Source organism: Curcuma longa, chromosome 16, assembly GCF_044706935.1.
Source record: "Curcuma longa cultivar G26 ecotype Majalengka, Jawa Barat chromosome 16, ITB_CL_G26_1.1, whole genome shotgun sequence".
In the NCBI taxonomy this organism is placed as follows: Eukaryota; Viridiplantae; Streptophyta; class Magnoliopsida; order Zingiberales; family Zingiberaceae; genus Curcuma; species Curcuma longa.
The window spans coordinates 3,328,483-3,355,841 of NC_133876.1; the positions used below are offsets into that span (position 1 = coordinate 3,328,483).

The 27,359-nt window shown below is 39.7% G+C and overlaps 1 protein-coding gene across 1 annotated transcript; it reads left to right on the forward strand.

Annotated features, from left to right (window-relative positions):
• On the forward strand, positions 1 to 27,359 carry LOC141847853 (uncharacterized). The gene is given in 5 exon segments (XM_074735939.1): positions 1 to 181; positions 940 to 1,020; positions 1,672 to 1,796; positions 1,895 to 2,077; positions 26,714 to 27,359. Coding segments are annotated over 5 exon segments (945 nt in total). The 3' UTR covers positions 27,089 to 27,359.

The following is a 27,359-nucleotide window of genomic DNA, read 5'->3' on the forward strand; positions in this document are numbered from 1 at the left end:
ATGTGAGACTTGGACGGTTACTACAAATCCCTCAATTTCTTCTCCTATGCGACGGAACCGTACCACTGCCACGCGGTCCTTCGATCCGCTTCCTCCTCTCTCTTTGCTCTTCCTTACCCTCACTGCTCGTTCTCGACTTCGCTCTCTCACCCCTTCGTAATGGCATCTCCCGGCGAATCAGGTGCGCTCACTCCCCCTTCGGGCTTGTAACAATAGTTGCTTAAATTTCTTCTTTCCAGACTTGGATCTCGATTTGTTCATGGAGATTTGCAATTTCTTTTAACATCCTGACGGCAACCTATAAATTTTCAAGAATACGGGTCCAAAGTTTGTGAGTGTTATGCCCTTCTTGTACTCTTATTCCCCCTGCTTCACATCATGCTTTTCTGATCCCAGCAGTCGGATGGCCAGAAAATAAATCTGATTGATGAAGTGGGCAAATTTGGCGTCTTTCTTGACTTTATCTAGAATTTGGGCTTAAATTTAAAGATCAGACTTGACTTTTTAATGTGCTGAATTAAGGTGGAACAAGGTCTGATTTAAACTATGAAAAACTTACAAGTAGCTTCCTTCAGGAAAAAATAGTAATAATGATTACTTACAAGTAGTTTCCATCATTTGTAGTGTTTATCCTTTCCTCACTGTATAATTTAGGTCCTCCATTGTTTGAAAAATCTTGAATTGTGTTTGTTATACTTTCTCAATGTGCAGCTATGTTATGGTGATAAGCTTGTTTTACTGTTTTGACAAACTGGCACAGTTATTTCAGCCTGTAATCTTGATACAGCACACTGCCTGGACAATGTTGTTTAAGTGCTTTAATTCTTCTTTCTGACTGCTATTGAAGTTTGTTCTGTCATACTACTGATAGATGGGTAAAGTTATTTCTCTTATTATAAAACTCATGAGCATCTAATGTTAATCAAGTAAATACTGTAGGAAGCAGAACATGTACTTTGGACGAAGCTATTCAGAATCAGGCTGAACCTCCCAGTCTGCAGGAGCAACACGATGATAGTGGTAAAGTCTGTGACAAATATGTATTTAGTTATACTACGTTGCTGATGTGAAAATTATAGGACTATGATATAATCTGTCATACTTTACAGTTTAGGATGTTGGGCAGTGAGGAAAAAACAAAATAAGTTAGTGTAGCATTTTAAAAATTGTTAGATAGGCATATGAAGTTTCTCAAAAACACAGAAACAGTGATACGACTATTTGGGAGTAATTAGATTCATCTCTAATAGATGATAACATAATAGAAAATATATTAAGATGTTATGCACGTTCAAATGCTACTAATAAATGGTATAGCTAGAATCCTAGAACAAGTGCAATTGGTGAGAATTAAAGGCGTGATGACATTGAGAGACCAAAGAAAACATAAGGTTAAGTAATTAAATGATTTGGAACATTTCAATGTTATGAATAACATTACATAGGCTTAGTGGAGAGATAAGATCCATTCAGTTGACCCGAAGCATTTAGAACTAACATGACTTGATGACAACGACGATTACATGTTATGCAATATGTGCTTATTCCCTATTTCCCTTCATACCTCTGTTAACTTGTGCTGCACCACAGAGTCATTTAGTTATATTAGTTCAATAAAGTTGTGCTTCTTTTACAAGTATAGGACTCGACAAATTTTGGTTTTGATTTCAGATAGAAAAGCTCGCATTGAGGAAGTTTGGAAGAAAATGAACAGCGGGATGCCCCTCAAGGACCTCAAACCCTTAGTGAATAAGCCCAATTCAACTGGAAGGATAAAGACAAAGACAACAACTCCTGTAACGATGCTAATGTTTCTTTGCCATCTAATCTCAAAGTGAATTTATTCCAATTTTTCCTAACTTCCAGTGGCTCTTGTTTTATTGGGATCTCATAGGGCTGGATGTTCCAACTTGGAATTGCACCTGCAAAGGCACCAGCTGCTACATCCACACTAGGAAAGAGACCAGAAAACTCATTGAATGGATCAATGGAAGAAGCTAAGAAACTTGCAGCAGCTGCTCTTTTGGCTGCCAAGGATGCTGCATTTTCTACAATTGCTGGAAGGGGAAAAATTGAAGTATGCTTATTTCCTCTATTCTGCATTTTAAGGTATTAGTAAGCAATTCCAGGCAGCAGCTGGTCACTTAACAACATAGTGCCAAGGTGGTAGGTGTGAGCCTAGGCAGGGGCTTAGGTGGCCTACATTCAAATATTATTAAAATATGGTTATGTATATATCATATTACAAGGACAAATACTAAAACCACTAAACACATAATCACAAAATATATACAATTAATAGAAAAAAATCACAATTAAACATAAAATTCTCAATGATACATCTACGTTGCAAGAAAACACTTAGCGAATTCAAATTAATGTCATCATACTACAATATCTAAATATAGAAAAGATTACTAGTGTGATACACTCAAGTGAATAATGATGAGTAAGAATCAAGTCTAGTCTTCTCTAAGTGAATAATGATGAGTAAGAATCAAGTCTAGTTTTCTTCCTTAGAATTAATCTCTTCTTCTATAAAGGGACCAACTAGTTTCAAGTTTTTTCTTACTTGAGAAAGCTCATTAGCCCTGAGTCTTCTGCAATTATATCCCATGTCAAGCTCGATCCAAGAACTATTTCCTCTTACATCTTCATTCACCTATTTTCTAGTGACATTTTTTTGACTCTAACAGAGCTCATCTCTTCTCATTTTTGCATTTCTTCAAGCTTGCATTAAATTGGACATATATTAGATTATTTATCTTCTTCACAAATAGTCCTTTTGACCACTTGAGACATCGCCATTAGTGTTGGTATCAGTGTTGAAGGTGTGCTAAAAGAGGAGAAAGGGGTGCTAGTGTTGGAGGAAGAGGAACAAAAGCAATATGAGTTCAGAGGTGTGTAAGAAGGGGGCGCTAGTGTTGGAGGAAGAGAAAGGAGAAGATGAAGAACTTAGAGGAAGAGAAAGAAGAGAAGTAGGAGGAGTGTACGTAGAGATTTTAGTGTGTCTAGAGGAGGAGGTATTGCTTTAGTTTCAGCACGAAGGAGGAAGCTAGGTTTTTATTTTAGCGAGTGGAAGCCCTGAACCATGAATCGCATGCTGGTCGATAGGTAGAATGAAAAATTTTGCTTGTTTCGACTAACATGATAATGTAGAGAAGGAAATAAGTCATCATAATAGGCAACACTTGAAGAAAAATAAATTAAAGATAATTCCAAATTAGCACTTATTTTCTATTTAGGCAGTAAATGAGGAATTAATTATAATTCCTACTAAATTATCCTTTCCCCTTATTTAGCATATTTATTTTCATATTTCTTATTGAGCTATAAAAGGAGTTTAGAGTCTTGTAATTTAATCATCTTGAATTAATTGTATTTCCACTTTTCTTCTCTGTGGGAGGGTTATCTTACTTGGTGAGGATCGTGTTTTATTCATCCGCTGTGTTACATTAATTGGTATTAGAGCCGAAGTCTACTTAGGTTCTATGCCTCTTTTCTCACCAACTTTTCCTTTCCTTTGGGCGAGATCGACAACTCCTTTCCAAAGTACACGTACTTTGTCATTGTAAATTTTTAATAAAGAGGCTCGCATTAACTCGGTAATATCGTTTTCACTTGAAAACTAATGATTGTTTGAATTTAGCAGATTAATTAATTTTTGTGCATTATCTATTCAACTCATGTAATATTTATTTTTATATATTTTGCAATCATCTCTGTTTGATTACCTACTTATTTTGTCGCTATGTCAAGTCATTTATTTATCTAATTTCCTATTTGTCTTTCCATTAGCTTTAAGTTCTAACTTGTATCCTTAAAATTATTGTGCCACATAATTTATAAATCTCATTACTTGTTGAACCTCTACATTGGCTATGATGAGAAACCCTACGATTAGCTCAACAATTATCTAGGCATCAACCATCCAAGACCATCAATTAGTCATTGATGAGGAAGATCACTTTCAAAACACCCAAATCTGATCTAGAGTTAGAAGTGAACCTATACCAGGAATAGATACTACTCATCGAGTTAAATTATACGACCCCAATTTTGATGGCCGGCTAGACCCAAACACATTCCTTATTTAGGTCACTGAGATTGAGGATTACTTTGATTGGTACGATATGATCCAAACTGAATGAGTGTGATTTGTAAAAATCAACTCATTGGTTCAACAAAGAAATACTGGCAGAGTATCCAAAATTAATATGCCACAAATGGAGAAGAACTAATCCCACACTGGGTAGAGATAAAATAAATTCTAAAATTTAGAATTTATTTTCTAAATAAAAAATATATCCTGACATATTTAGAAACCAACCATACACCATGTGGATTAATTTAAAACAATCAAACATGAGTGTAATTGAATATTTGAGAAAATTTGACAACTTACAAATGCGGTGTTAACCCCAAATTAGACCCAGGGAAATTCTAATCCACTTCATTAATGGTTTGAGACTTGAAATTCAAAGACAAGTTAAACTATTTGCCCTAACCTCAATTGAAGAGGCTCGTCAGAAGATTGAAGAGACCGAGCAATTTGTGAAAGTCCCTACCTTGTGATCACTAACTCCTTTGACTGGTAGCACTCCTACTTATAAGATGTCACTACAATCGAGCAAACCTATTGTTTCAACCCGCCCTGGATTTGTCATTCAACGAGTAGAGATGAATACACAAACTTTTTAAAAAGAAAACAACTAACATTCAATGCTTCAATTATCGTGGTGAGGTTCATGTGACATCCAAGTGTCCCTGTAGAGTCTTAATCTTAGAACAAGAATCCAATCTTGACGATGAAGTAGCATACTTTCCGACCCCAGATAGTGATGAAGGACCCTCTTGATGAGCACCATGAAAATGAGCAAATCGGAGAACAAGCCATAAGATTCAATATATACGTTGCATCCTTTCCACGTCCACACCTGACGACATGTGGAAACACACTAATATCTTTTACACATGCAAAATGCAGGCGTAAGTCTTGTAAAATCATGATCGATAGTGGGAGTTGTATGAACGTAGTGTCTACAGAAGTCATTTTTAAGATTCAAGCCATTCCTAAACCACGCTTGAGCCTCTATAAAGTGGCATGGGTAAATCAGACTTCCCTTCCAATTACACAAAGGTATTTGATTTCTATAGAGATGGGTTTATATAAGGATAAAATATGGTGTGACGTTCTTTTTATGAGTGTTGCCCATATTATCCTTGATCATTCCTAGCTTTATGATCACTTGGTTACCCACTAGGATAGGAAAACACTTGCATTTTTTAGCATAATGGCTAAAATATTTGATTATACTCGGCTAAGCTTAGTGAACCTAAGCCTAAATCTAAGCCAACAACTAAACGGACCCAATCTTCAAAATAATCGCTCCACCCTCTTACACGACCTCAATTTGAAGAAGGAAAAGAGTTGGGAATCATGATAACATTAGTAACTTAGAATCTCACACTTGACACTAGAGATTCACCAAAACTCCTTTCCCCCAAGCCAAAGAGATTTAAGATGAGTTTCAGGATATAACTAGTGAAGAATTACCCAATAAGCTCCCACTTATGCGCTTGATCCAACACCCTATTGATATAGTCTCAGGATCGCAACTGCCCAACTTGCCCCACTATTATATGAACCCTCTAGAGTGTGTTGATCTGAATAGGTAAGTCGAAGGACTCTTAGCGACATACTTTATTAGAGAAAGTATGAGTCCATGTGCTATTCCCGCTTTGTTGGTTCCTAAGGATGTTCTTGGAGAATGTGTATAGATAGTCGTGCCATTAACAAGATCACAACTAAGTATAGATTTTCTATACTGAGATTTGATGACTTGGTGGCTGGAGCATGTTGGTTTTCTAAGATTAACTTACGTAGTGGATATTACCAAATTAGAATTACGGTTGGTGATGAATGAAAAACTACCTTTAAAACCCAAGATGGATTGTGTCAAGGTTAGTCATGCCCTATGAACTTTTAAATGCTCGTAGTATTTTCATGAGGTTGATGAACCAAGTCTTAAAACCTTTTATAAGAAAATTTCTTGTAGTGTATTTTGATGACATTTTGATCTATAGTGTGACATGTGATGACCACTTGAAGCACATCCACTTCGTCCTAGAGACTCTTAGAAAGGAAAGATTGTTTGTCAATCTAAAGAAATGCTCCTTCCTACAACCACAAGTTCTTTTCCTTGGGTTTATTATTTTTGCAGAAGACATTTTCATAGATCCAAAAAAGATTAGGGTAATCTAGCAATGGTCTGAGCCGTCTACCATTTTAGAGGCTCGAAATTTTCATGGTTTTGCAACCTTTTATTGTCATTTTGTTAAGGACTTTAGTACCATCATGTCCCCATAACAAATTGCCTTAAAAAAGGGGAATGACCAAATCCGCCTAAGTTGTTTTAGGGAGATAAAAGAAAGAATGACTATGGCTCTTATTCTTAGATATCCTGATCTATCAAAACCATTTAAGGTGTCTTACGATGCCGTCAAGAGTAGGTATGGGGGCACATGGAGCTAAGGTCACCTAATTGCATTTTTTAGTGAAAAATTCAACGAGACTCAACAATATTATTCCATCTATGACAAGTTTTATGCTATTATTCAAATCCTAAGACATTGGCGCTGCTACTTATTGCCCTATGAATTCATTCTCACTCACAAAAGAAAGTAAGTTCTAAACATGCTAGGTGGGTTGAGTTCTTGCACGAGTATACTTTTGTTCTAAAACATCATTTTGGTGTAGACAACAGACTAGTTGATGCACTAAGTCATGTTGTTTCCACATTACACGCCACGAATATGACTGTAGGAGGATTCGATCGACTCAAATATGAATATGCTACTTGTCCTAACTTCGGGACAATTTTTCAAGACGTTCAAAATGGGAACCGTCATGATTTGGTAAGTTTTGTGATTCGAGTCGGTTACCTATTTTAGAGTACAGGCTTATGCATTCCTAGGACTTCGCTTAGGAATTTTCTTATTTAGGAACTTCATACAAGTGGTTTAGATGGGCATTTTGAAAAAGACAAGACTATTGCCCTTGTGTTAGATTGATTTTATTGGTCTTCATTGCGTTGAGATGTTGCATGGATCATGTCATAATGTTGTACATGCCAAACGACAAAGACATCTAAACAAAATGCAAGATTGTACACCTCATTACCTATACTCCATGAACCTTGAAATTGATGTTAGCATGGGTTTTGTTTTAGGATTGCCTTGGACTAATCAAAATCACGATTCGATCTTAGTAGTAGTAGATCGATTTCACAAATGGCACATTTTATTCTATGCAATAAAATAAACAATGCATCACAAATAGCTAAATTATTCTTTAGGGAGATCGTTCATTTGCACAGGTTATCTACATCTGTAGTGTTAGATAGAGATGTGAAATTTTTGGAAAACACTATAGAAATTATTTGGGACACAACTTAAATTTTTTCTTGTCTTTCATTCGTAGACGGATGACTAGACTGAGGTTGTCAATCACAGTCTAAGAAATTTATTAAGATGTTTAGTGAGTGAAAAATTGAGTATTTAAGATTCAATCTTGTTGCTTGTCGAATTTGCTTACAACAATTCAATAAACCAATATACTGGTCGTAGTCTATTTAAAATCGTGTATGAGGCGAAAGCTTGTCAACCTGTTGATTTGATTCCTTTACCTACTACTTTCATTCTCCTGAGTTAGTTGAGAATTTTAATGAGTGCATTAGGGAGATTCATGCCGATGTCGGGAGAAAAATCACATTGAGTAATAAGACTATAAAATACAAATTGATGCACATTATAAATTTAAGGAGTACAATGTAGGTGATGATGTGCTTGCCCGCATTCGCCCAAAATGTTTTTCCAAAAACTCCTTCAGAAAACTTCATGCTCGCTCCTCTAGCCCACTTCGAATTGTGAGAATAGAATTAATGCATATGTTGTTAACTTGTCATTTGATTTAACATTAATCTAATTTTTAATATTGATGACTTAGTTCCATATCGAGGGACATTTGAACCTTCGTCTTTGTCTATTGATTTACCTACAGGTTGTGTACCAATGGTGTTGGTTCTCACGCTTCCATCTGTGACACAACCTTCTCATTGGATTGAGAGTGTCTTGGATTATCAAGTAGTGATATTTCCGGACGGAAGTACTCATGAATATTTAGTTCGTTGGAAAGGACTTTCGGAAATCAATGATACTTGGGTCATTTAAGATGAGCTCAGAGAGGTCTCTCCTGAGCTTCTAGAAGAAATGTAGCAACAACCATCCGATTCAGTCAGAGAGATGCCACAATCTCGTGCCAATGTGCGGCGTCGACGAACTTGATTTCTAAGCTCCATGTCCCCACTCGATAGAGTCGAGTTTTTTTTGATCGAGGAGAATAATGTAGAGAAGGAAATAATGATCATAATGACAATACTTGAAGAAAAATAAATTGAAGATAATTCCAAATTAGCACTTCAGCAATAAAAGGAAACAAAGAATAAAGTGATTGCAATAATTAGAGATCTGATTTGTTTGCTATTTGGTAATTAGTATTTTCTGTATAGGCAATAAATAGAGAATTAATTATAATCCCTACTAACTTATCATTTTTTCTTACTTAGCATATTTATTTTCATATTTGTTATTGAATCAAATCTACACAAGGAGTTCAGAGTCTTGTAGTTTAATATTGAATTAATTGAAATTTTTACTTTTCTTCTCTATGTGAGAATTTACCCCTGTTCATCTGCACATGGCTTGAGATTATTAACCGTGTCATATACTCATCAAATCCTAAAAGCTGAAATTCCAAACTATAGTGTCACAATATTTGATCAAATCCTCTAAACACTATTCATCTCAGTATATGATCATCATGATCTCAAGCATCACCATTTTTTGTTCGTATAATCCTATTCCTAAATCCCAAGACATATATTCAATAGTAAAGCCTCTAGAGAAGAAAAAAAATCAAGAGAATAGAGAAAATATATATAGAAGGGGATAGTGGGGGAATAATATTGAGCCACTGTGGCTGGATATTTGGCTGGAAATTAACTGTGATGGGCCATTGGGTCGTGGTGGGAGTAGCTGCTGTGGTCTGTGAGATGTTGGACTGGGAGCGGGTGCTATAGAGTGTGGATAGTAGAGAATAATTTGAGAAAGATGGCTGGAAGATTTTGCCAGGAGTGGTGGCAGGTCAGGACTTAGATTCCACATAGAGGGTGGAGCCGAGCTATTGTGGTGTTGGGTGGGAGCAAGTGCTGTGGAGTAGTATGGAGAATTGGATGGAGAGGGAGGAAGATGGTTGTTAAGGAGGTGGTGTCGGGTTTTGTGGAGGATTTGTGGAGCGTGGAGAATAAGATGGGGAGGAAGATAGCTAGAATTGTTTTGCTGGGGTTAGGACGATGCAGCGTTGGTTAAAAGCAGCAGTGGAGGTGAATGTGAAGAATGGTGCAGAGGCGAATGCGAGGATAGGAGTGGGGATCACAGCAGAGGAAATTGATTAGAATTAACCTGTAAGGTGGAGGTGAGTTTTTTTATTTAAATTTCATTGACACCTTCCAGGTGGGCTGCCTGGCCTGCCTTTAAAAATGACTGCATGACAAGGTCTTCTTTTCACATAGGCAAAGTGGACTCTGCTAGAGTCTGCCTAGGCGGCCACCTAGACTTATTTTTGAAAGATCACTGCATTTAACTCCATCTTTAGTCTATCTATACAAGACAGCAAACAACACTTGTGCTTATATAGAAATGAAGAAATGAAGTTTGAGGAATAACTTTGTGGCGGTTAAATTTTATAATGACCACTTCTTTAGTGTAGTTACACTACTGATGACATACTTTTGGTTCTTCATCCATCTGATTACTATATATGTGATGAGCTACTTCATTTTCTGCATGCTAATTTCTGTATTTTATATTTCTTATTACTTGCGTTCTACTGCTGTAGTGGGTATGTTTAGGATTGATAATTATTTGTGTGCATCACATATATTTTCAATTTTCATGAATATTTAAGCATGGACAAGGAAACAACGCACAAAAGATAGCTGTATTTATCAGAGAGGCAGCCTGAACTTAGCACTGTGATTGGATGGAGAAGAGAAAACTCATGTCTATGTTAGATGGTGAGGTGAGAAGAGATAACACTAGTCTGGCGAATGGCTTCTGTCGTGTGAGGTGAGGAGCAGCCATGGTGGTGATCAGTTGGGAATGAGATGGAGAAGAGAAATCTGTGTGTGTGAGAGGCGAAAGGTGGAGCGTTTGGCTGCTAAGCAGGGAGCAGCTGTTGGAAGAGGAGAGGTTGTTGTTGCAAGAGGAGGAAAAAGAAGATAAGGAAAGGGAAGGGGGAAGGAAAGGAAGAGGAAGAGGAAGAGGAAGAGGAAGAGGAGAGGTAGGCGGTGTTGCTCCTTGCAGATGTGAGGGTTTGTTGTGAAGAGGAAGTGGAAGAGGAGAGGTAGGTGGTGCCACTCATTGCAGATGTGAGGGTTTGCTGTGAATTTGCAATCGTGCTTGAGGGAGTGAGAATGTGGAAGAAATGAGAGAGAAGAAAGAATATTACTCAGAAAAATTCCTAGTCGCTCAATCAGATTGAATAAGGTTATCCCAACTTAAAAATTTGGTTCGGCCATAAATTGGTCAAAACAAATCTAGATTAACTTTAGTTTGAACCTACATGACCCTAATCACCATGTCTACTTATCCGAACTCATTTCTACTTTAGCTTAACGCCCAAATCAAATTTACATCTGATTCAATTTATTGTCCTAATTATAATAATTTTAATAGTAGTAAAAATAAAATAAGTAAATAAATCAATATATAAAATTTAAAATGTAGGAAAATTAAATGGAAATTCGGTATTTAACAATACGACCTATGACACATTTGATGTGTCACACCCAAATGAATTGACTAAACTATCCCTTTAAGTGAGCCAATGGGTAAGCCTATATAAGAATGAGTTATGTGTCTAGAATACTCACAACAATGAGCTTCCTAATGCTTAAACTAGAGTTAACACTAGTCAAGATAAGCCTATATCGAGATTCACCCTTGATTAAAAAACCCTTGGAATGAATACTCTCCACCCAGGAACACCACTAATTGTGCTTGACTTACTCTAATTTACTAAGGTCATCTTGGGTAAGCTACCATTGTTGCTAGATTTCATTGAGTCGACAATTACAATACAATTTAATGAAACGCTTCTAGATACCCTCTTGTGTCGTGAAAATATCCTCTTGCAATATAAGGTAAAGCTGTGTATAATAGACCCAATGTGGTCTCACCCTTCCTCGGGACTCACATTAGTAGAAGTTTCATGCATCGGGTGGCCCTTTGCTTAACTGACCTTAAAAGATAAAATTCTAAATGAGAAGACTTACTTAAGAGAGCTTTCACTCTGGAACTTTGTACACGAAAGTAAAAGAATTACAAAAGAGAGAGCTTGGAGAGTAAGCAATTTAGCAAAGTATCTTTGCTGTGAATTGATGTGCATTTTATAGCCAACATGTCATCTATTTATAGCCTTCACCTAATCCTTCAAGTTGCCTCTAGAAATTTCTATTATGTCATAGATCAATTGATTTCTCCTTAGCATTAGTTGATCGGTCGCTGGCGGCTATTAGTCGATTGGTTGCTGGCGATTATTAGTTGACTGCTCAGTCTAATGGCACAAAGATAGGGGTAAAGAGTGAGCTTCTATTCCATTGATCGTGAGTCAACTGGGTATGTCTACTATTAATCGATTGCAAAATAAGTTTTAGTTCATTGGAGCATCGACTAAGCCACTTCTAAGACTTTGATCCAAGCCTAATCTAGCCTTTGATTGCCCTAAGTTACATGTGCACTCACATTCATCATTGCACAAAAGAAATCAATCAAGTCCGGAGAATAGCCTTCTCTAGGACTCTTGTTGAGATCTTCCTTTTCTATTATATATTTGATCAACCTTGACTTGTTGGGGTTTCTTCTTGTCAAGCATCCGATTAATTTTGATCTGTCAGAATTTTCTCTTACCAAACATCTAAACAAACTTATAAATCGGAACTTTTTATTGTCAAGTGTTTGATCAATCTTAATTTGTCGAGATTTCTTACCATTGTGTGATATGCACTTGCACATTTGTTACAATTTGGCAAATACATGATCTAAGTTAATCCTTTGCCATATATCAAAACTAATTGTTCTAACACACTAGCATCCAATGAAGATGATTTGTCTACGTTAGCAATAAATGCAATCCCCTTTTTCTTGTTTGACCTTTCTTCAATGGGCTTGGCCTCACGAAGCTCCATATTTTTAAACATTTGCTCCAATGTTCTTGCTCCTAATCTTAGACATTAAATAAGCTTCTTGAAAATCCATTAATTGCATTCCTAACATGTCACAGTCAGTGACCTCCACTTTAATAGACATTAGCGCATTTGACTAACTGCTTCAGTCTTAATATATTTGACTTACAGTCTCATCATTCTTCATCTTGGATGTATTAAGTTGCGTGCTTAAGAGATTTCGCTTGATTAACATTGACTCACATGTGCCTTTTCATGTACATTAATAATCTTATCCCAAAAAATCCTTGGCACTATAATATTTCCTTACTTTATTCAACCTCTCTTTTGGAAGGTCATATATTGATTCATAACTTGCTTTTCCATTGGTCATCAACCCTTTTGCTTCTTCGCCCATTTCTTTATCTTAATATGGTCTAAATTTGTCTGTTGGTGGTTTGTAGCTCTTTTTATTTGCTACCACCATATTGAAATATATCTGGCAGTAGGTCTTCTATGTTTTCTAAAAAGTGAAATCTCTATCAAAAGTGGGTTGATGAACATAATCTCTCGATAACCCAACATTGCACTTTGACTGTGAATTCAAGTCCTTAAGCAACTACTTTGATATTCAATGTTGGAATGTGATGGGTTGACTGGGGTGAGGGGTGAGGAGTGAAATGGATACCTGATTTATTATCCTTGTAATTTACAAAAATGTAATTGTTGAATAACAAATGCATGTGTCTGATGATCAAAGTGATAAATATGTAGTAGAAATAAATAAAAAATTAATGCACATGATGCTAATAACAGAGTATAACATGGTTCAATAAGAATTGTATGTGTAATGATTAAAGTGATAAATATGTTGTGGGGAAAAAAATAAACAGATGCTGCAAATGACGCTACCAAGAGAGTATAACATGGTTCAGATACCAGGCCAACTCCGCAGCTTATGATGCAATTCTATGTTTACTCTGAATGAATTCACTAAACCATTTCTTTAAATGAGGCAATAAGACAAACCTACAACGCTACAAGAATTAATGATATGCTGGTAAAATCCTCGCAATGATAAGATTTTGATTAGATGATGTAAGAATTAACATTAGTCAACATAATATTTGATCTAGATTCTTCCTAGATAAAAAAAAACCCTCAAGATGAATACCTCAACCAAAGAAGACCACATATTGTGCTATAAGTTGAGTGAGATTCCATCATTTCTAGAGTCCTAGTTAATGATTACAATATATATATATATATATATATATATATATATATAAAAGATAGTCTGGTGCACGAAGTTCTCGTCAATGTGGGGTCTCAAAGAAGGATCTATTGTACGCAGTCTTACCTTGCTTTGCAAGAGGCTGTTTGCGAGACTCAAACCCGTAATCTCTAGGTTACACGTCAGCAACTTTACCGTTGCGCTAAGCCTTGCCTTCTAATGATTATAATATAAGATAGTGAAAAAAATTCTAGATGCCCTCTAGAAGCAAAAAGTCTCTCAAATACACTAATTTACTCTAGAAGATAACGATTTAATCCTAGGTGAGAAAAATGGTACTAGGAGAGATTCAACTCCACGGATGAAACCTCATCCAAGCTTCTAAAGCCTTTTTAGTATTCCTTTGCCACTCGGGATTAAATGAGGATAATCAAGAAAGTTGTTATGTGCAAATTAGATGCGAAAGAAACTACTGGAAAAAACCTTAAAGCGTATCTTATAAGCTCTATCCAGATACTTTTACCAACCAACTTTAAGCGAATATGGATCAAATTACCAAAATATGACCCTTGTGTAGGATCATAGGTAGTGGCTAAGGGGGAGGATGAATGGATGCTTTCGTAGTTAATTCACTTTCATCTACAATTTGAGTTAGCACAACGAAATACAAAACAAATAAGTCAAAACATGAATGCAAACACAAATCATTTACGTGGTTCAAAATCTTATTCCTACTACACGGTTTATGATCCTTTAGCCAGAATCCTCTACTTTTCTCCTCGGAAATCTTTTGTAGACGTGGAGAAATCTCTTACAAATCTATTCAAGTTACAATAACCATAACCAAATACAAATGAGAACAAAAATACAATGCAAATATTTTCTCGTTGTTACTTCTTGATCGCTTGGATGAGCACGAAAATCTTAGTTGGGTCCTTATAGTCCTTGTAGAAGTTCTCATGAAGCACTACTTGAGCACCCTTGAATGACTCGTTTGAAGTTCTTTTATAAGGTTGTTGGTCCGTGTGTCAGTCGATTGCTCCTATATCGTCGACTGTCGATTGATGTGACTAGTTAAGTAGTAAGGGATCGCCTCTCTCAGTTCTCAGCTCAGGATGGAGCCGATACCTAGGGCAGAGAACAATTGGAGAGAAGGGGGCACAAGTGAGAGGAAACAAATTCTTCTATTGATTTACAAGAGGGAAGTAGGGCACGAGAATTGCTCGTCTGCTCACTTCCAATTACAAGGGGACTTTAAATAGAGAAAGAAAAGTCTTGAATAGAGAATGAAAAGATTAATCATCACATGCCGGGTGCTCATTGGGCCCCATCGTCACATGTGAAGATTCTATTCTTCTCCCCTGAGTCTTCCTTTCTTCTCTCCTAAGTAAGACACATGCAAGTGGCGGGACAACGCCACTTACAAGAACTTTAACAAAACCGTGGGCTCAATACTATGAACGCCACTGGTTTTACAAAACCAGGAATCCAAGTGGACCCCTGTTGAACAGTATGGCACATGGACGGCCACCTTTGGGTGCTTTTAAGGCACACTGTTCGACACGACAAAAGAAAAAGAGGGCACTTACACATCGGCCCGACACACACATGTGGATGCGCTGGGAATCCGGGTCCACCACGCTCCATTATTGACTCTAGTGTACAACCTTTTGTCGGCTGGCTGTACGGAGCCGTCGCTGGTTCTTGCCTGACGGACCAGCAACTCCGTCACCAATCTTCACGGCATCTGTCGCAGCCGCTTTCCGTTTCTTGTATACAGGATTCCAACGGAAACGCCGTCTCCTCGGCCTTGTCGATTTGTGATTGTCTCGGGCCGGACTTGCTTTCTGGGCCGCGATTGGATTTGCTGCAGGTGCCGAGATAGCATGAACAGTACGAGGCCTACGGGCCTGCTTCTGCTCGGTCACCTTTCTCCTCCCCTGGCGTCGCCCTACGCCGGAGCTGTTCATCTTCCTCCATCGTTGGTAAGCCGATAGCGCTCGTGGATGAGATGCAAAAGGCGGCAGTGGCACTAGGCTACCACTTCCCCCACCACCTTCCGAAAAATGGATGGGACATCCATTTAATTGCCGGGAACAGTCGGGATTAGTCGGCGGTTCGTCGTCCCATCTTGTAGTATAGACAGCCTGATGGGACAACCGACAGGCTGTCTATACTACAAGATGGGACGACGAACCGCCGACTAATCCCGACTGTTCCCGGCAATTAAATGGATGTCCCATCCATTTTTCGGAAGGTGGTGGGGGAAGTGGTAGCCTAGTGCCACTGCCGCCTTTTGCATCTCATCCACGAGCGCTATCGGCTTACCAACGATGGAGGAAGATGAACAGCTCCGGCGTAGGGCGACGCCAGGGGAGGAGAAAGGTGACCGAGCAGAAGCAGGCCCGTAGGCCTCGTACTGTTCATGCTATCTCGGCACCTGCAGCAAATCCAATCGCGGCCCAGAAAGCAAGTCCGGCCCGAGACAATCACAAATCGACAAGGCCGAGGAGACGGCGTTTCCGTTGGAATCCTGTATACAAGAAACGGAAAGCGGCTGCGACAGATGCCGTGAAGATTGGTGACGGAGTTGCTGGTCCGTCAGGCAAGAACCAGCGACGGCTCCGTACAGTCAGCCGACAAAAGGTTGTACACTAGAGTCAATAATGGAGCGTGGTGGACCCGGATTCCCAACGCATCCACATGTGTGTGTCGGGCCGATGTGTAAGTGCCCTCTTTTTCTTTTGTCGTGTCGAACAGTGTGCCTTAAAAGCACCCAAAGGTGGCCGTCCATGTGCCATACTGTTCAACAGGGGTCCACTTGGATTCCTGGTTTTGTAAAACCAGTGGCGTTCATAGTATTGAGCCCACGGTTTTGTTAAAGTTCTTGTAAGTGGCGCTGTCCCGCCACTTGCATGTGTCTTACTTAGGAGAGAAGAAAGGAAGACTTAGGGGAGAAGAATAGAATCTTCACATGTGACGATGGGGCCCAATGAGCACCCGGCATGTGATGATTAATCTTTTCATTCTCTATTCAAGGCTTTTCTTTCTCTATTTAAAGTCCCCTTGTAATTGGAAGTGAGCAGACGAGCCATTCTCGTGCCCTACTTCCCTCTTGTAAATCAATAGAAGAATTTGTTTCCTCTCACTTGTGCCCCCTTCTCTCCAATTGTTCTCTGCCCTAGGTATCGGCTCCATCCTGAGCTGAGAACTGAGAGAGGCGATCCCTTACTTGGTATCAGAGCTTGAAAGGAGTCTTGAGGAGGTGTGAGCTGTGCAAGGCGCTGTGTGAGCTGCATGTTGCTTGCGACGAAGGCGTTTGTGTGCGAAGTCTACTGACCGCCGAACTCGCCGAAGGACATCAGAGATATTCGCCGTAAGACGCGAGAGGCGCAGCAAGGAGACTCTGAGGTGAAGGCTACGAGAGTAGGCCTCGTTGTGTCAGGAAGTAGCCACCGTTTTTGACGTTGGTAACCACATTAAGCACAAGCCCGTTCAGCTCAACCTTTGTCCGAGATCATCAAGAAGGTATGGAAGGATCATACTATTACTACTCGGATGGTGAAGAACAATCATATGTTTTTAATCATGGGACAAGTGATTTCTACAACGAACAAGCATCCATCGAGGTTTGGAGCGACCCAGACTACGATGAGGGAAGTTATGAAGATTCGTCTCCACAGCAACCAGTCTGGGGTTGTTGTGCACATGAAGCGGCATCTTCATCTGACGAAGCACAGTCCCAGCCCGACTGTTCATGCCAGAATGCTTCATCTACCGGATCAGACGAAGTTTCCCCGCGATCTATATCCGAAGAAAGTCGTACCTCGTCCGACTGGGAAACGGACGACGGCAGCAAATCAGTGGCCAGCGATGAATCAGGTAAAGTTTGCTCTGGTTCCACTGACAGTACTGACTCTTGCAGGATTTCCTCTAGAACATCTTCATCTTCATGGGAAACTGCATCTACTGAGGAGTCAGAATCTTCATGGGAAACAACCACGACCTGCTCCTGTGAAGCAGCCGATGAGTCTACAGCATGCCAACGTTGTCGACAGGCTGTCTATACTACAAGATGGGACGACGAACCGCCGCCGACTGTTCTCGACAATTAAATGGATGTCCCATCCATTTTTCGGAAGGTGGTGGGGGAAGTGGTAGCCTAGTGCCACTGCCGCCTTTTGCATCTCATCCACGAGCGCTATCGGCTTACCAACGATGGAGGAAAATGAACAGCTCCGGCGTAGGGCGACGCCAGGGGAGGAGAAAGGTGACCGAGCAGAAGCAGGCCCGTAGGCCTCGTACTGTTCATGCTATCTCGGCACCTGCAGCAAATCCAATCGCGGCCCAGAAAGCAAGTCCGGCCCGAGACAATCACAAATCGACAAGGCCGAGGAGACGGCGTTTCCGTTGGAATCCTGTATACAAGAAACGGAAAGCGACTGCGACAGATGCCGTGAAGATTGGTGACGGAGTTGCTGGTCCGTCAGGCAAGAACCAGCGACGGCTCCGTACAGCCAGCCGACAAAAGGTTGTACACTAGAGTCAATAATGGAGCGTGGTGGATCCGGATTCCCAGCGCATCCACATGTGTGTGTCGGGCCGATGTGTAAGTGCCCTCTTTTTCTTTTGTCCTGTCGAACAGTGTGTCTTAAAAGCACCCAAAGGTGGCCGTCCATGTGCCATACTGTTCAACAGGGGTCCACTTGGATTCCTGGTTTTGTAAAACCAGTGGCGTTCATAGTATTGAGCCCACGGTTTTGTTAAAGTTCTTGTAAGTGGCGCTGTCCCGCCACTTGCATGTGTCTTACTTAGGAGAGAAGAAAGGAAGACTTAGGGGAGAAGAATAGAATCTTCACATGTGACGATGGGGCCCAATGAGCACCCGACATGTGATGATTAATCTTTTCATTCTCTATTCAAGGCTTTTCTTTCTCTATTTAAAGTCCCCTTGTAATTGGAAGTGAGCAGACGAGCAATTCTCGTGCCCTACTTCCCTCTTGTAAATCAATAGAAGAATTTGTTTCCTCTCACTTGTGCCCCCTTCTCTCCAATTGTTCTCTGCCCTAGGTATCGGCTCCATCCTGAGCTGAGAACTGAGAGAGGCGATCCCTTACTTGGTATCAGAGCTTGAAAGGAGTCTTGAGGAGGTGTGAGCTGTGCAAGGCGCTGTGTGAGCTGCATGTTGCTTGCGACGAAGGCGTTTGTGTGCGAAGTCTACTGACCGCCGAACTCACCGAAGGACATCAGAGATATTCGCCGTAAGACGCGAGAGGCGCAGCAAGGAGACTCTGAGGTGAAGGCTACGAGAGTAGGCCTCGTTGTGTCATGAAGTAGCCACCGTTTTTGACGTTGGTAACCACATCAAGCACAAGCCCGTTCAGCTCAACCTTTGTCCGAGATCATCAAGAAGGTATGGAAGGATCATACTATTACTACTTAGATGGTGAAGAACAATCATATGTTTTTAATCATGGGACAAGTGATTTCTACAACGAACAAGCATCCATCGAGGTCTGGAGCGACCCAGACTACGATGAGGGAAGTTATGAAGATTCGTCTCCACAGCAACCAGTCTGGGGTTGTTGTGCACATGAAGCGGCATCTTCATCTGACGAAGCATAGTCCCAGCCCGACTGTTCATGCCAGAATGCTTCATCTACCGGATCAGACGAAGTTTCCCTGCGATCTATATCCGAAGAAAGTCGTACCTCGTCCGACTGGGAAACGGACGACGGCAGCAAATCAGTGGCCAACGATGAATCAGGTAAAGTTTGCTCTGGTTCCACTGACAGTACTGACTCTTGCAGGATTTCCTCTAGAACATCTTCATCTTCATGGGAAGCTGCATCTACTGAGGAGTCAGAATCTTCATGGGAAACAGCCACGACCTGCTCCTGTGAAGCAGCCGATGAGTCTACAGCATGCCAACGTTGTCGACAGGCTGTCTATACTACAAGATGGGACGACGAACCGCCGACTAATCCCGACTGTTCCCGACAATTAAATGGATGTCCCATCCATTTTTCGGAAGGTGGTGGGGGAAGTGGTAGCCTAGTGCCACTGCCGCCTTTTGCATCTTATCCACGAGCGCTATCGGCTTACCAACGATGGAGGAAGATGAACAGCTCCGGCGTAGGGCGACGCCAGGGGAGGAGAAAGGTGACCGAGCAGAAGTAGGCCTCGTACTATTCATGCTATCTCGGCACCTGCAGCAAATCCAATCGCGGCCCAGAAAGCAAGTCCGGCCCGAGACAATCACAAATCGACAAGGCTGAGGAGACGGTGTTTCCGTTGGAATCCTGTATACAAGAAACAGAAAGCGGCTGCGACAGATGCCGTGAAGATTGGTGACAGAGTTGCTGGTCCGTCAGGCAAGAACCAGCGACGACTCCGTACAGCCAGCCGACAAAAGGTTGTACACTAGAGTCAATAATGGAGCGTGGTGGACCCGGATTCCCAACGCATCCACATGTGTGTGTCGGGCCGATGTGTAAGTGCCCTCTTTTTCTTTTGTCGTGTCGAACAGTGTGCCTTAAAAGCACCCAAAGGTGGCCGTCCATGTGCCATACTATTCAACAGGGGTCCACTTGGATTCCTGGTTTTGTAAAACCAGTGGCGTTCATAGTATTGAGCCCACGGTTTTGTTAAAGTTCTTGTAAGTGGCGCTGTCCCGCCACTTGCATGTGTCTTACTTAGGAGAGAAGAAAGGAAGACTTAGGGGAGAAGAATAGAATCTTCACATGTGACGATGGGGCCCAATGAGCACCCGACATGTGATGATTAATCTTTTCATTCTCTATTCAAGGCTTTTCTTTCTCTATTTAAAGTCCTCTTGTAATTGGAAGTGAGCAGACGAGCAATTCTCGTGCCCTACTTCCCTCTTGTAAATCAATAGAAGAATTTGTTTCCTCTCACTTGTGCCCCCTTCTCTCCAATTGTTCTCTGCCCTAGGTATCGACTCCATCCTGAGCTGAGAATTGAGAGAGGCGATTGTTGTGTAACTTTCATTGATGACTCAATTACAACTCATCTCGCAAACATGAATAAAAAACAAATAGAAACTCGTTCATCTTATTTCTGCCTGAATCAAGTGCTTAGTCGAGTGCTTTATTAGTCAACCGTTAATTCATATGTTGTTTGTCGTAATCTCATATTCGATTAAATCATAATTTTTTGGTTTTAGGTTCGTTAGTTGTTTGCCATCGTATTCTAGCCTTATAAACTCTAGATCTATGCCATGCGAAGAGACTTCACACCTTTGGGGCTTCCTCGTCTGCCTAGTGCACATTAACCATAACTCACTATGACTTTAACCTTACTTGGAGACCTATTTTCCGTGGGTTCCCTTGATTAGAGACTTCTCGTCTATAGGACTTCACTTTCCTAGATTCACTCTTTTGGGATGTCAATCTTGCATGACGTATGACCTGCGAGCTTCACTATTGCCAAACATTTGTTTCTTCTTGACGTATTTGGACTTCGGTCAGTTGATTTTCCTTGACCTATTTGACTTTTGTCAGTTGCTTAACATCTAGTCCTTCACAATCTTTATTGTCAGGACTTCCATTCCAAAGTATCAGGTCTTTGTTGATCTACTTAGACTTCGTGTCTGTTATCGTTAACCTACTAGATATCAGGTCCTCCTTGCCCAATCTAGACTTTCACTGTCAACACCTATTGAATTTCTCTATCTGCCTGTCAACTTTCTATTGGATTTTCTCATCCATCAGCATCTATGGGACTTTTATTAATGTCAGTACCGGTTGGACTTCTCAAATGCCGACGCTTATATGACTTTCTTATGTGCCAATACCTGTTGGACTTTCTAAATGCAATACCTATTGTATATTTTTGATTGCCAAGTGTCTTGTTAACCTCAACCCGTTTGATTTTTTTTCAGTCATTTGATTTTTTTCACAGTCAAGTATTCGATCAACTTTAACTTTCTTGAGATAATCAACAATAATATTGCAAAAACTTCAAAATACAAATCTCGGTCAGTTAGAAAGTTGCAACTTTGTCAACACACTACTGAAATATAGAAAAAATCTGTTTCAATGGTAACAGTGAGTTAAGGGTCATCTTTATCTTTTTTGACCCTCCAACTACTAAAGATAAACCACAAACCTAAGACAATATATTAAACACCCTTTAGGGCTTGACGATGCTTTCTTAGTTAACATGTAGAAGCTAAATTCTATCAGCAATCAATCTATGCTCACAATAAACCTAAAACTACAATATCAATCAGTACGATACATACACCTAAAATCATTGAGGCCACTTTGAAGTTTAATGACTATTGTTACTAAAATAACTTAAGAAATCTTATTCCAATTGCAACATATAAGACCCTATTTATAGTTAGAGTATAGGGCCTATTCTAGAAAATATCTATAAAAAAATAACAGATTTTTAACAGATAATTAACAGATATTTATAACCAACACTCCCCCTCAAGTTGGAGCATAAATGTTAATCATGCCCAACTTGTTACAAAGATAATCAACTCGAATCCCATTTAAAGCTTTTGTGAAGATGTCCCCTAATTGTTCTCCAGTTTTTACATATCCTGTAGTGATCAAACCTTGTTGAATTTTCTCACGAACAAAATGACAATCAATTTCAATGTGCTTAGTCCTCTCATGGAACACGGGATTCGATGCAATATGAATAGCAGCTTGATTATCACACCATAGTTTTGCTGGTATTGAAATTTTAAGTCCTACTTCAGTCAACAATTGATATATCCACATTACTTCACACACAGATTGTGCCATAGCCCTGTATTCTGATTCTGCACTGGATCGCGACACAACCTTTTGCTTTTTACTTTTCCATGATACTAAATTTCCTCCAACAAAGATACAATAACCTGAAGTAGACCTCCTATCCATTTTTGAACCTGCCCAATCTGCATCTGAGAAACATTCAATATCAGTGTGCCCATGATTTTTATATACAATACCTCGTCCAGGTGCACCCTTCAAGTAACGTAAAATTTGCTCTAATGCTGCCCAATGATGAACCGTTGGAGATGACATATACTGACTAACAACACTAACCGAATATGCAATATCTGGACGAGTCAAGGTAAGATAATTCAACTTTCCAACTAATCTTCGATATCTCTCTGGATGTTCAAATAATTCTCCATCTGCAGTAAGATCCCCGTTCTGAGTCATTGGAGTACTACAAGGTTTTGCCCCTAACTTTCCCGTTTCAGTTAATAAATCAAGAACATATTTCCTCTGAGATAGAAATATACCATTTTTACTCCTCATTACTTCAACACCTAAGAAATACTTTAACACCCCTAAATCTTTTGTATGAAATTGAGTGAGAATGAAAGATTTGAGAGATGAAATTCCCGTAGTATCACTACCAGTAATCACAATATCATTCACATACACAACTAACAGAATAATACCAGCTCCTGACTGCTTGTAGAACACAGAATGATCAGACTCGCTTTTCTTCATACCAAACTTTTCAATAACCTGACTAAATTTTCCAAACCAAGCACGAGGACTTTGTTTCAAACCATACAAAGTCTTTCGAAGACGACAGACTCGCCCTATCTCCCCCTGAGCAACAAAACCAGGAGGTTGCTCCATATACACCTCCTCTTGAAGATTACCATGAAGAAAAGCATTCTTGATATCAAGTTGATGTAAAGGCCAATGATGAGTAGCAACAAGAGAAATAAATAACCGAACAGATGTCAATTTTGCAACAGGAGAAAAAGTATCAGAATAATCCACACCATATGTTTGAGCATAACCCTTAGCAACAAGACGAGCTTTTAGTCTGGCAACTGATCCATCTGGATTGACTTTAACATTAAATATCCATTTGCATCCAATAGCTTGTTTTCCTGGAGGTAAATCAACCAAGTCCCATGTATCATTCTCATCCAAGGCTTTCATTTCCTCTATCATTGCATCTCTCCAACCATGATGAGATAAGGCCTCACGGATAGTTTTAGGAATAGAAATAGAGTCAAGTGAAGCAATAAAAGAACAGGAGGAGGATGACAAGCCATTATTAGACACAAACGAAGAGATAGGATAAGTACACTGGCGTTTACCTTTTCGTAATGCAATAGGAAGATCATCATTCGGAATTGGATCTGATGACGAAGTAGTAGGTGCAGGACATGAATCAGGAGGTCGACGCCTAGAGTATATTTCAATAATAGGAGGCTTGACAAGAGCTGGTTCTGAGACAGGTGTAGAGGATGTAACAGAATATACCAATAAATCATCATCTTCCTTTTGAGAAGTCGGGATATGTGAGGATGAAAAATAAGGTTTATCTTCCATGAAAGTAACATCGATTGAAACAAGATATTTATTAATACTAGGACAATAACACCTATAACCCTTTTGAAGACGAGGATAACCAAGGAAAATACATTTCAAAGATTTGGGGTCTAATTTAGTAACTTGTGGACGAACATCTCGAACAAAACAAGTGCTACCAAATATCCTAGGATTAATAGGAAACAATGACTTGTTAGGAAACAAAATTTTGTAAGGAATCTCACCATGAAGAACAGAGGATGGCATACGGTTAATAAGAAAACATGCAGTAGAAACCGCGTCTGCCCAAAAAGACTTAGGAACATTCATTTGAAATAAAAGAGCTCGTGCTGTTTTAAGAAGATGTCTATTCTTCCGTTCAGCCACACCATTCTGGGATGGAGTATCAACACAAGAGGTTTCATGAAGTATACCATTCTGACTCATATAAGATTGAAATATACTGGATGTATATTCTTTGGCATTGTCACTTCGTAAAGTACGGATGGACATATTGAACTGAGTTTTGATTTCAGCACAAAAAGCAGAAAATAGAGAAAATAACTCAGAACGATTTTTCATTAAGTATAACCAAGTTACACGAGAATAATCATCCACAAAAGTGACAAAATACCTAAAACCAGGTTTAGATATAATAGGACAAGGACCCCAAATATCAGAATGAACTAACTCAAAAGGACTAATAGCACGCTTATTTATCCTTGGACTTGAACTAAGACGGTGATGTTTTGCAAACTGACATGACTCACAATTTAATGAAGATATGCTACTATATTGTGGACAGAGTTTCTTGAGTGATAGAAGAGATGGATGTCCTAACCTACAATGAGCCTCAAAAGGAGAATTTTCACCTGAACAAACGAGAGATCTTGGGGAAGGTGAATCAAGAATATAGAGACCTCCATTTTCATGTCCTTTACCAATAATCTTCTTTGTCAAAAGATCCTGAACTAAACAATGATCGGGAAAAAATGTAATGCAACAGTTAAGATTGCGAGTTAATTGACTAACAGAGAGCAAATTAAAGGATAAATTAGGTAAATGTAGGACAGAGGATAAGGAAAGCAAAGGAGTGGGATTGATAGTGCCAGACCCACGAACGCAAGATGAAGACCCATCAGCTAAGGTAACAATCGGAGTGTTGGATTTGTGTGTGAAAGTAGAAAAGAGATTAGAATTACCTGTCATATGATCCGTGGCACCAGAATCAATGACCCATTTAGAGGATGAGGAAAGAAGACATGTATTGTGGTTACCTGAATCAGCAATAGCAATGATAGAGGAAGATGAAGACTTAAGTGATTCTTGATATTGAGAGAACTTGGCAAATTCTTCTGCAGAGACAAGCACCATATCCATCACGATAGAATGAAGTCCAAAGATATGTAACTCTCAAACACCGAACTTGGTGCTGTGCAGGGAGAGCGGCGGCACTGAGCAGGGAGGGCGGCAGGGCGACGACTGCTGGTCCTCTTCACGCGACGGGCGGTGAAGACGCGACGGAGGATTGTTGGTCTTCACGCAGCATGACGATGGCAGGGCGGCGGCAAGCAAAGGAAGAAGGCGACGGAGAAGACATCGCAGCGATTACGGTGCCCACAGTTTGACGAGAGGGAGCCGCTTGATTTGATGCTTTCCGCTGGTGATAGGCGAGCGCAGCGAGCGGCGAGAAAAGTCGGAGCGAAAGCGAACTCGGAGCGGCGCTTGAAGCCGGGAAGAAAGTCGCGAAAGAGGAAATCGCGAGTTAGGGAGAAAAGTCGGCGCGAAGGCGTAAAAGAAAAAAAAAAAAAACCTAATTTTCTAAGGCTCTGATACCATGTTACTAAAATAACTTAAGAAATCTTATTCCAATTGCAACATATAAGGCCCTATTTATAGTTAGAGTATAGGGCCTATTCTAGAAAATATCTATAAAAAAATAATAGATTTTTAACAGATAATTAACAGATATTTATAACCAACAACTATCTACAAGTGTAACCTCCTCATGGCTCACCACTCCAAGATCTCCACGTGCCTGCTTGATCTCTGATCTTCCACTTTGACACTGTCCTGCACATTGATGCACCACGTTAAATATATACTTATGAGTTAAATTGTTGACGCATTTCAATATAATGACTAAACCTAATCACAAAGAGGAACTATTGTCACAGCATGCGACATAAGAGGCTATACCTATTTTGTATGTGGTATTCAATGTTTCTTAATTTAACACTAAAGCAAATAAATTATACTTAATTGATAGCTAACAGAGGAAGGTGATACTACTGTGCCCATTAGGGGAATTAATCACCCTACACACTGCACATGCAATGTTTCTGTACAACGTTCACCCTTTATTATCCGCATAGCAGAGAGCTCAGGGATAGATCAACTTGTAGGACATAAAAACATTTATATTCTTATTTTGTTTGAGTTGCTCAAGGGTGTTAGGGACTGCTGCATGGTATCTTACTCCATTGTCAGTAGATGAATGACTCTGTATCTTGGGGTGCAGGGCCGAATCAAACTCATGCAATGGCTGAATTTCTCCTTAGGACACACCTGTCACCTCCTGACCTTCTTGTTTATTTAATTTTATGTTTTATTAATTGTTTTAAGCATTTTGTTGTTGGAATTATTTTGACTATATGTTTAATCACTTGGTTGACTTTTATGTGCAAAATTGTCTCCATATTTCCATAAAACTTTGTTGAAATTGATCCTTAAAATAGAAAACAGATGTAGAGAATTAATAACCATTGAAAGGATTTTTTATGCTCCCATTGAAAGTGATAATTAAATAAATATATGAGTATCTGCAAACAGTGGTTTCCTAATATTTCTGTCAGGAGATTTATAACGTATCTCTTCTTTCCCACTAGATAACTGAGGTCCGTGACTTTGCTGGTGAGGAAATCGAGGTTAAGAAATTAGTTGGTGCTGACTCTAAGGAGGCATCTGAGAAGGCTAGAGCATCTAGCACTCCTTCAACCGCATTGGACACTGTTCTAGAGCAGATAAAGAAAAAACCTAAGCTCAGTGTCCTTGATAAAACCAAAAAGGATTGGAATGAGTTTAAGGATGAGAACAAGGGTTTGGAAGAGGAGCTAGATGCCTACAAGAAGAGCTCAAATCAGTATCTGGACAAGGTTTCTTTCTTAGAGAGAACTGATCTTAGAGAATTTGAAAGAGAGAGGGATGCTCGCCTCACATTACAGGCGAGGAGGAGGACAGATATGAGAGAGGATGACTTGTGATGCATCTATCTGCTACATATTGACTACTAGAGTTTTTATTTTGTCTCCTAAGCAACCAAAAGAAATCATTGGGATCAGCATTAAGGCTGCAAAAGGAGAGTATGGTTTTTCTCTTTTTTCTTGGTTACTGATGGCTTTGCTTTAATCGTCATTATACCTGCAATTGTGTTGTAAGGCAACAGTGAGAAATCCAAGGTACAGCAATGATGACATTCAACTGCTTGGTTGCTCTGGAACTTGTTATATTCGATGGCAAAAAAATTGTGACAAA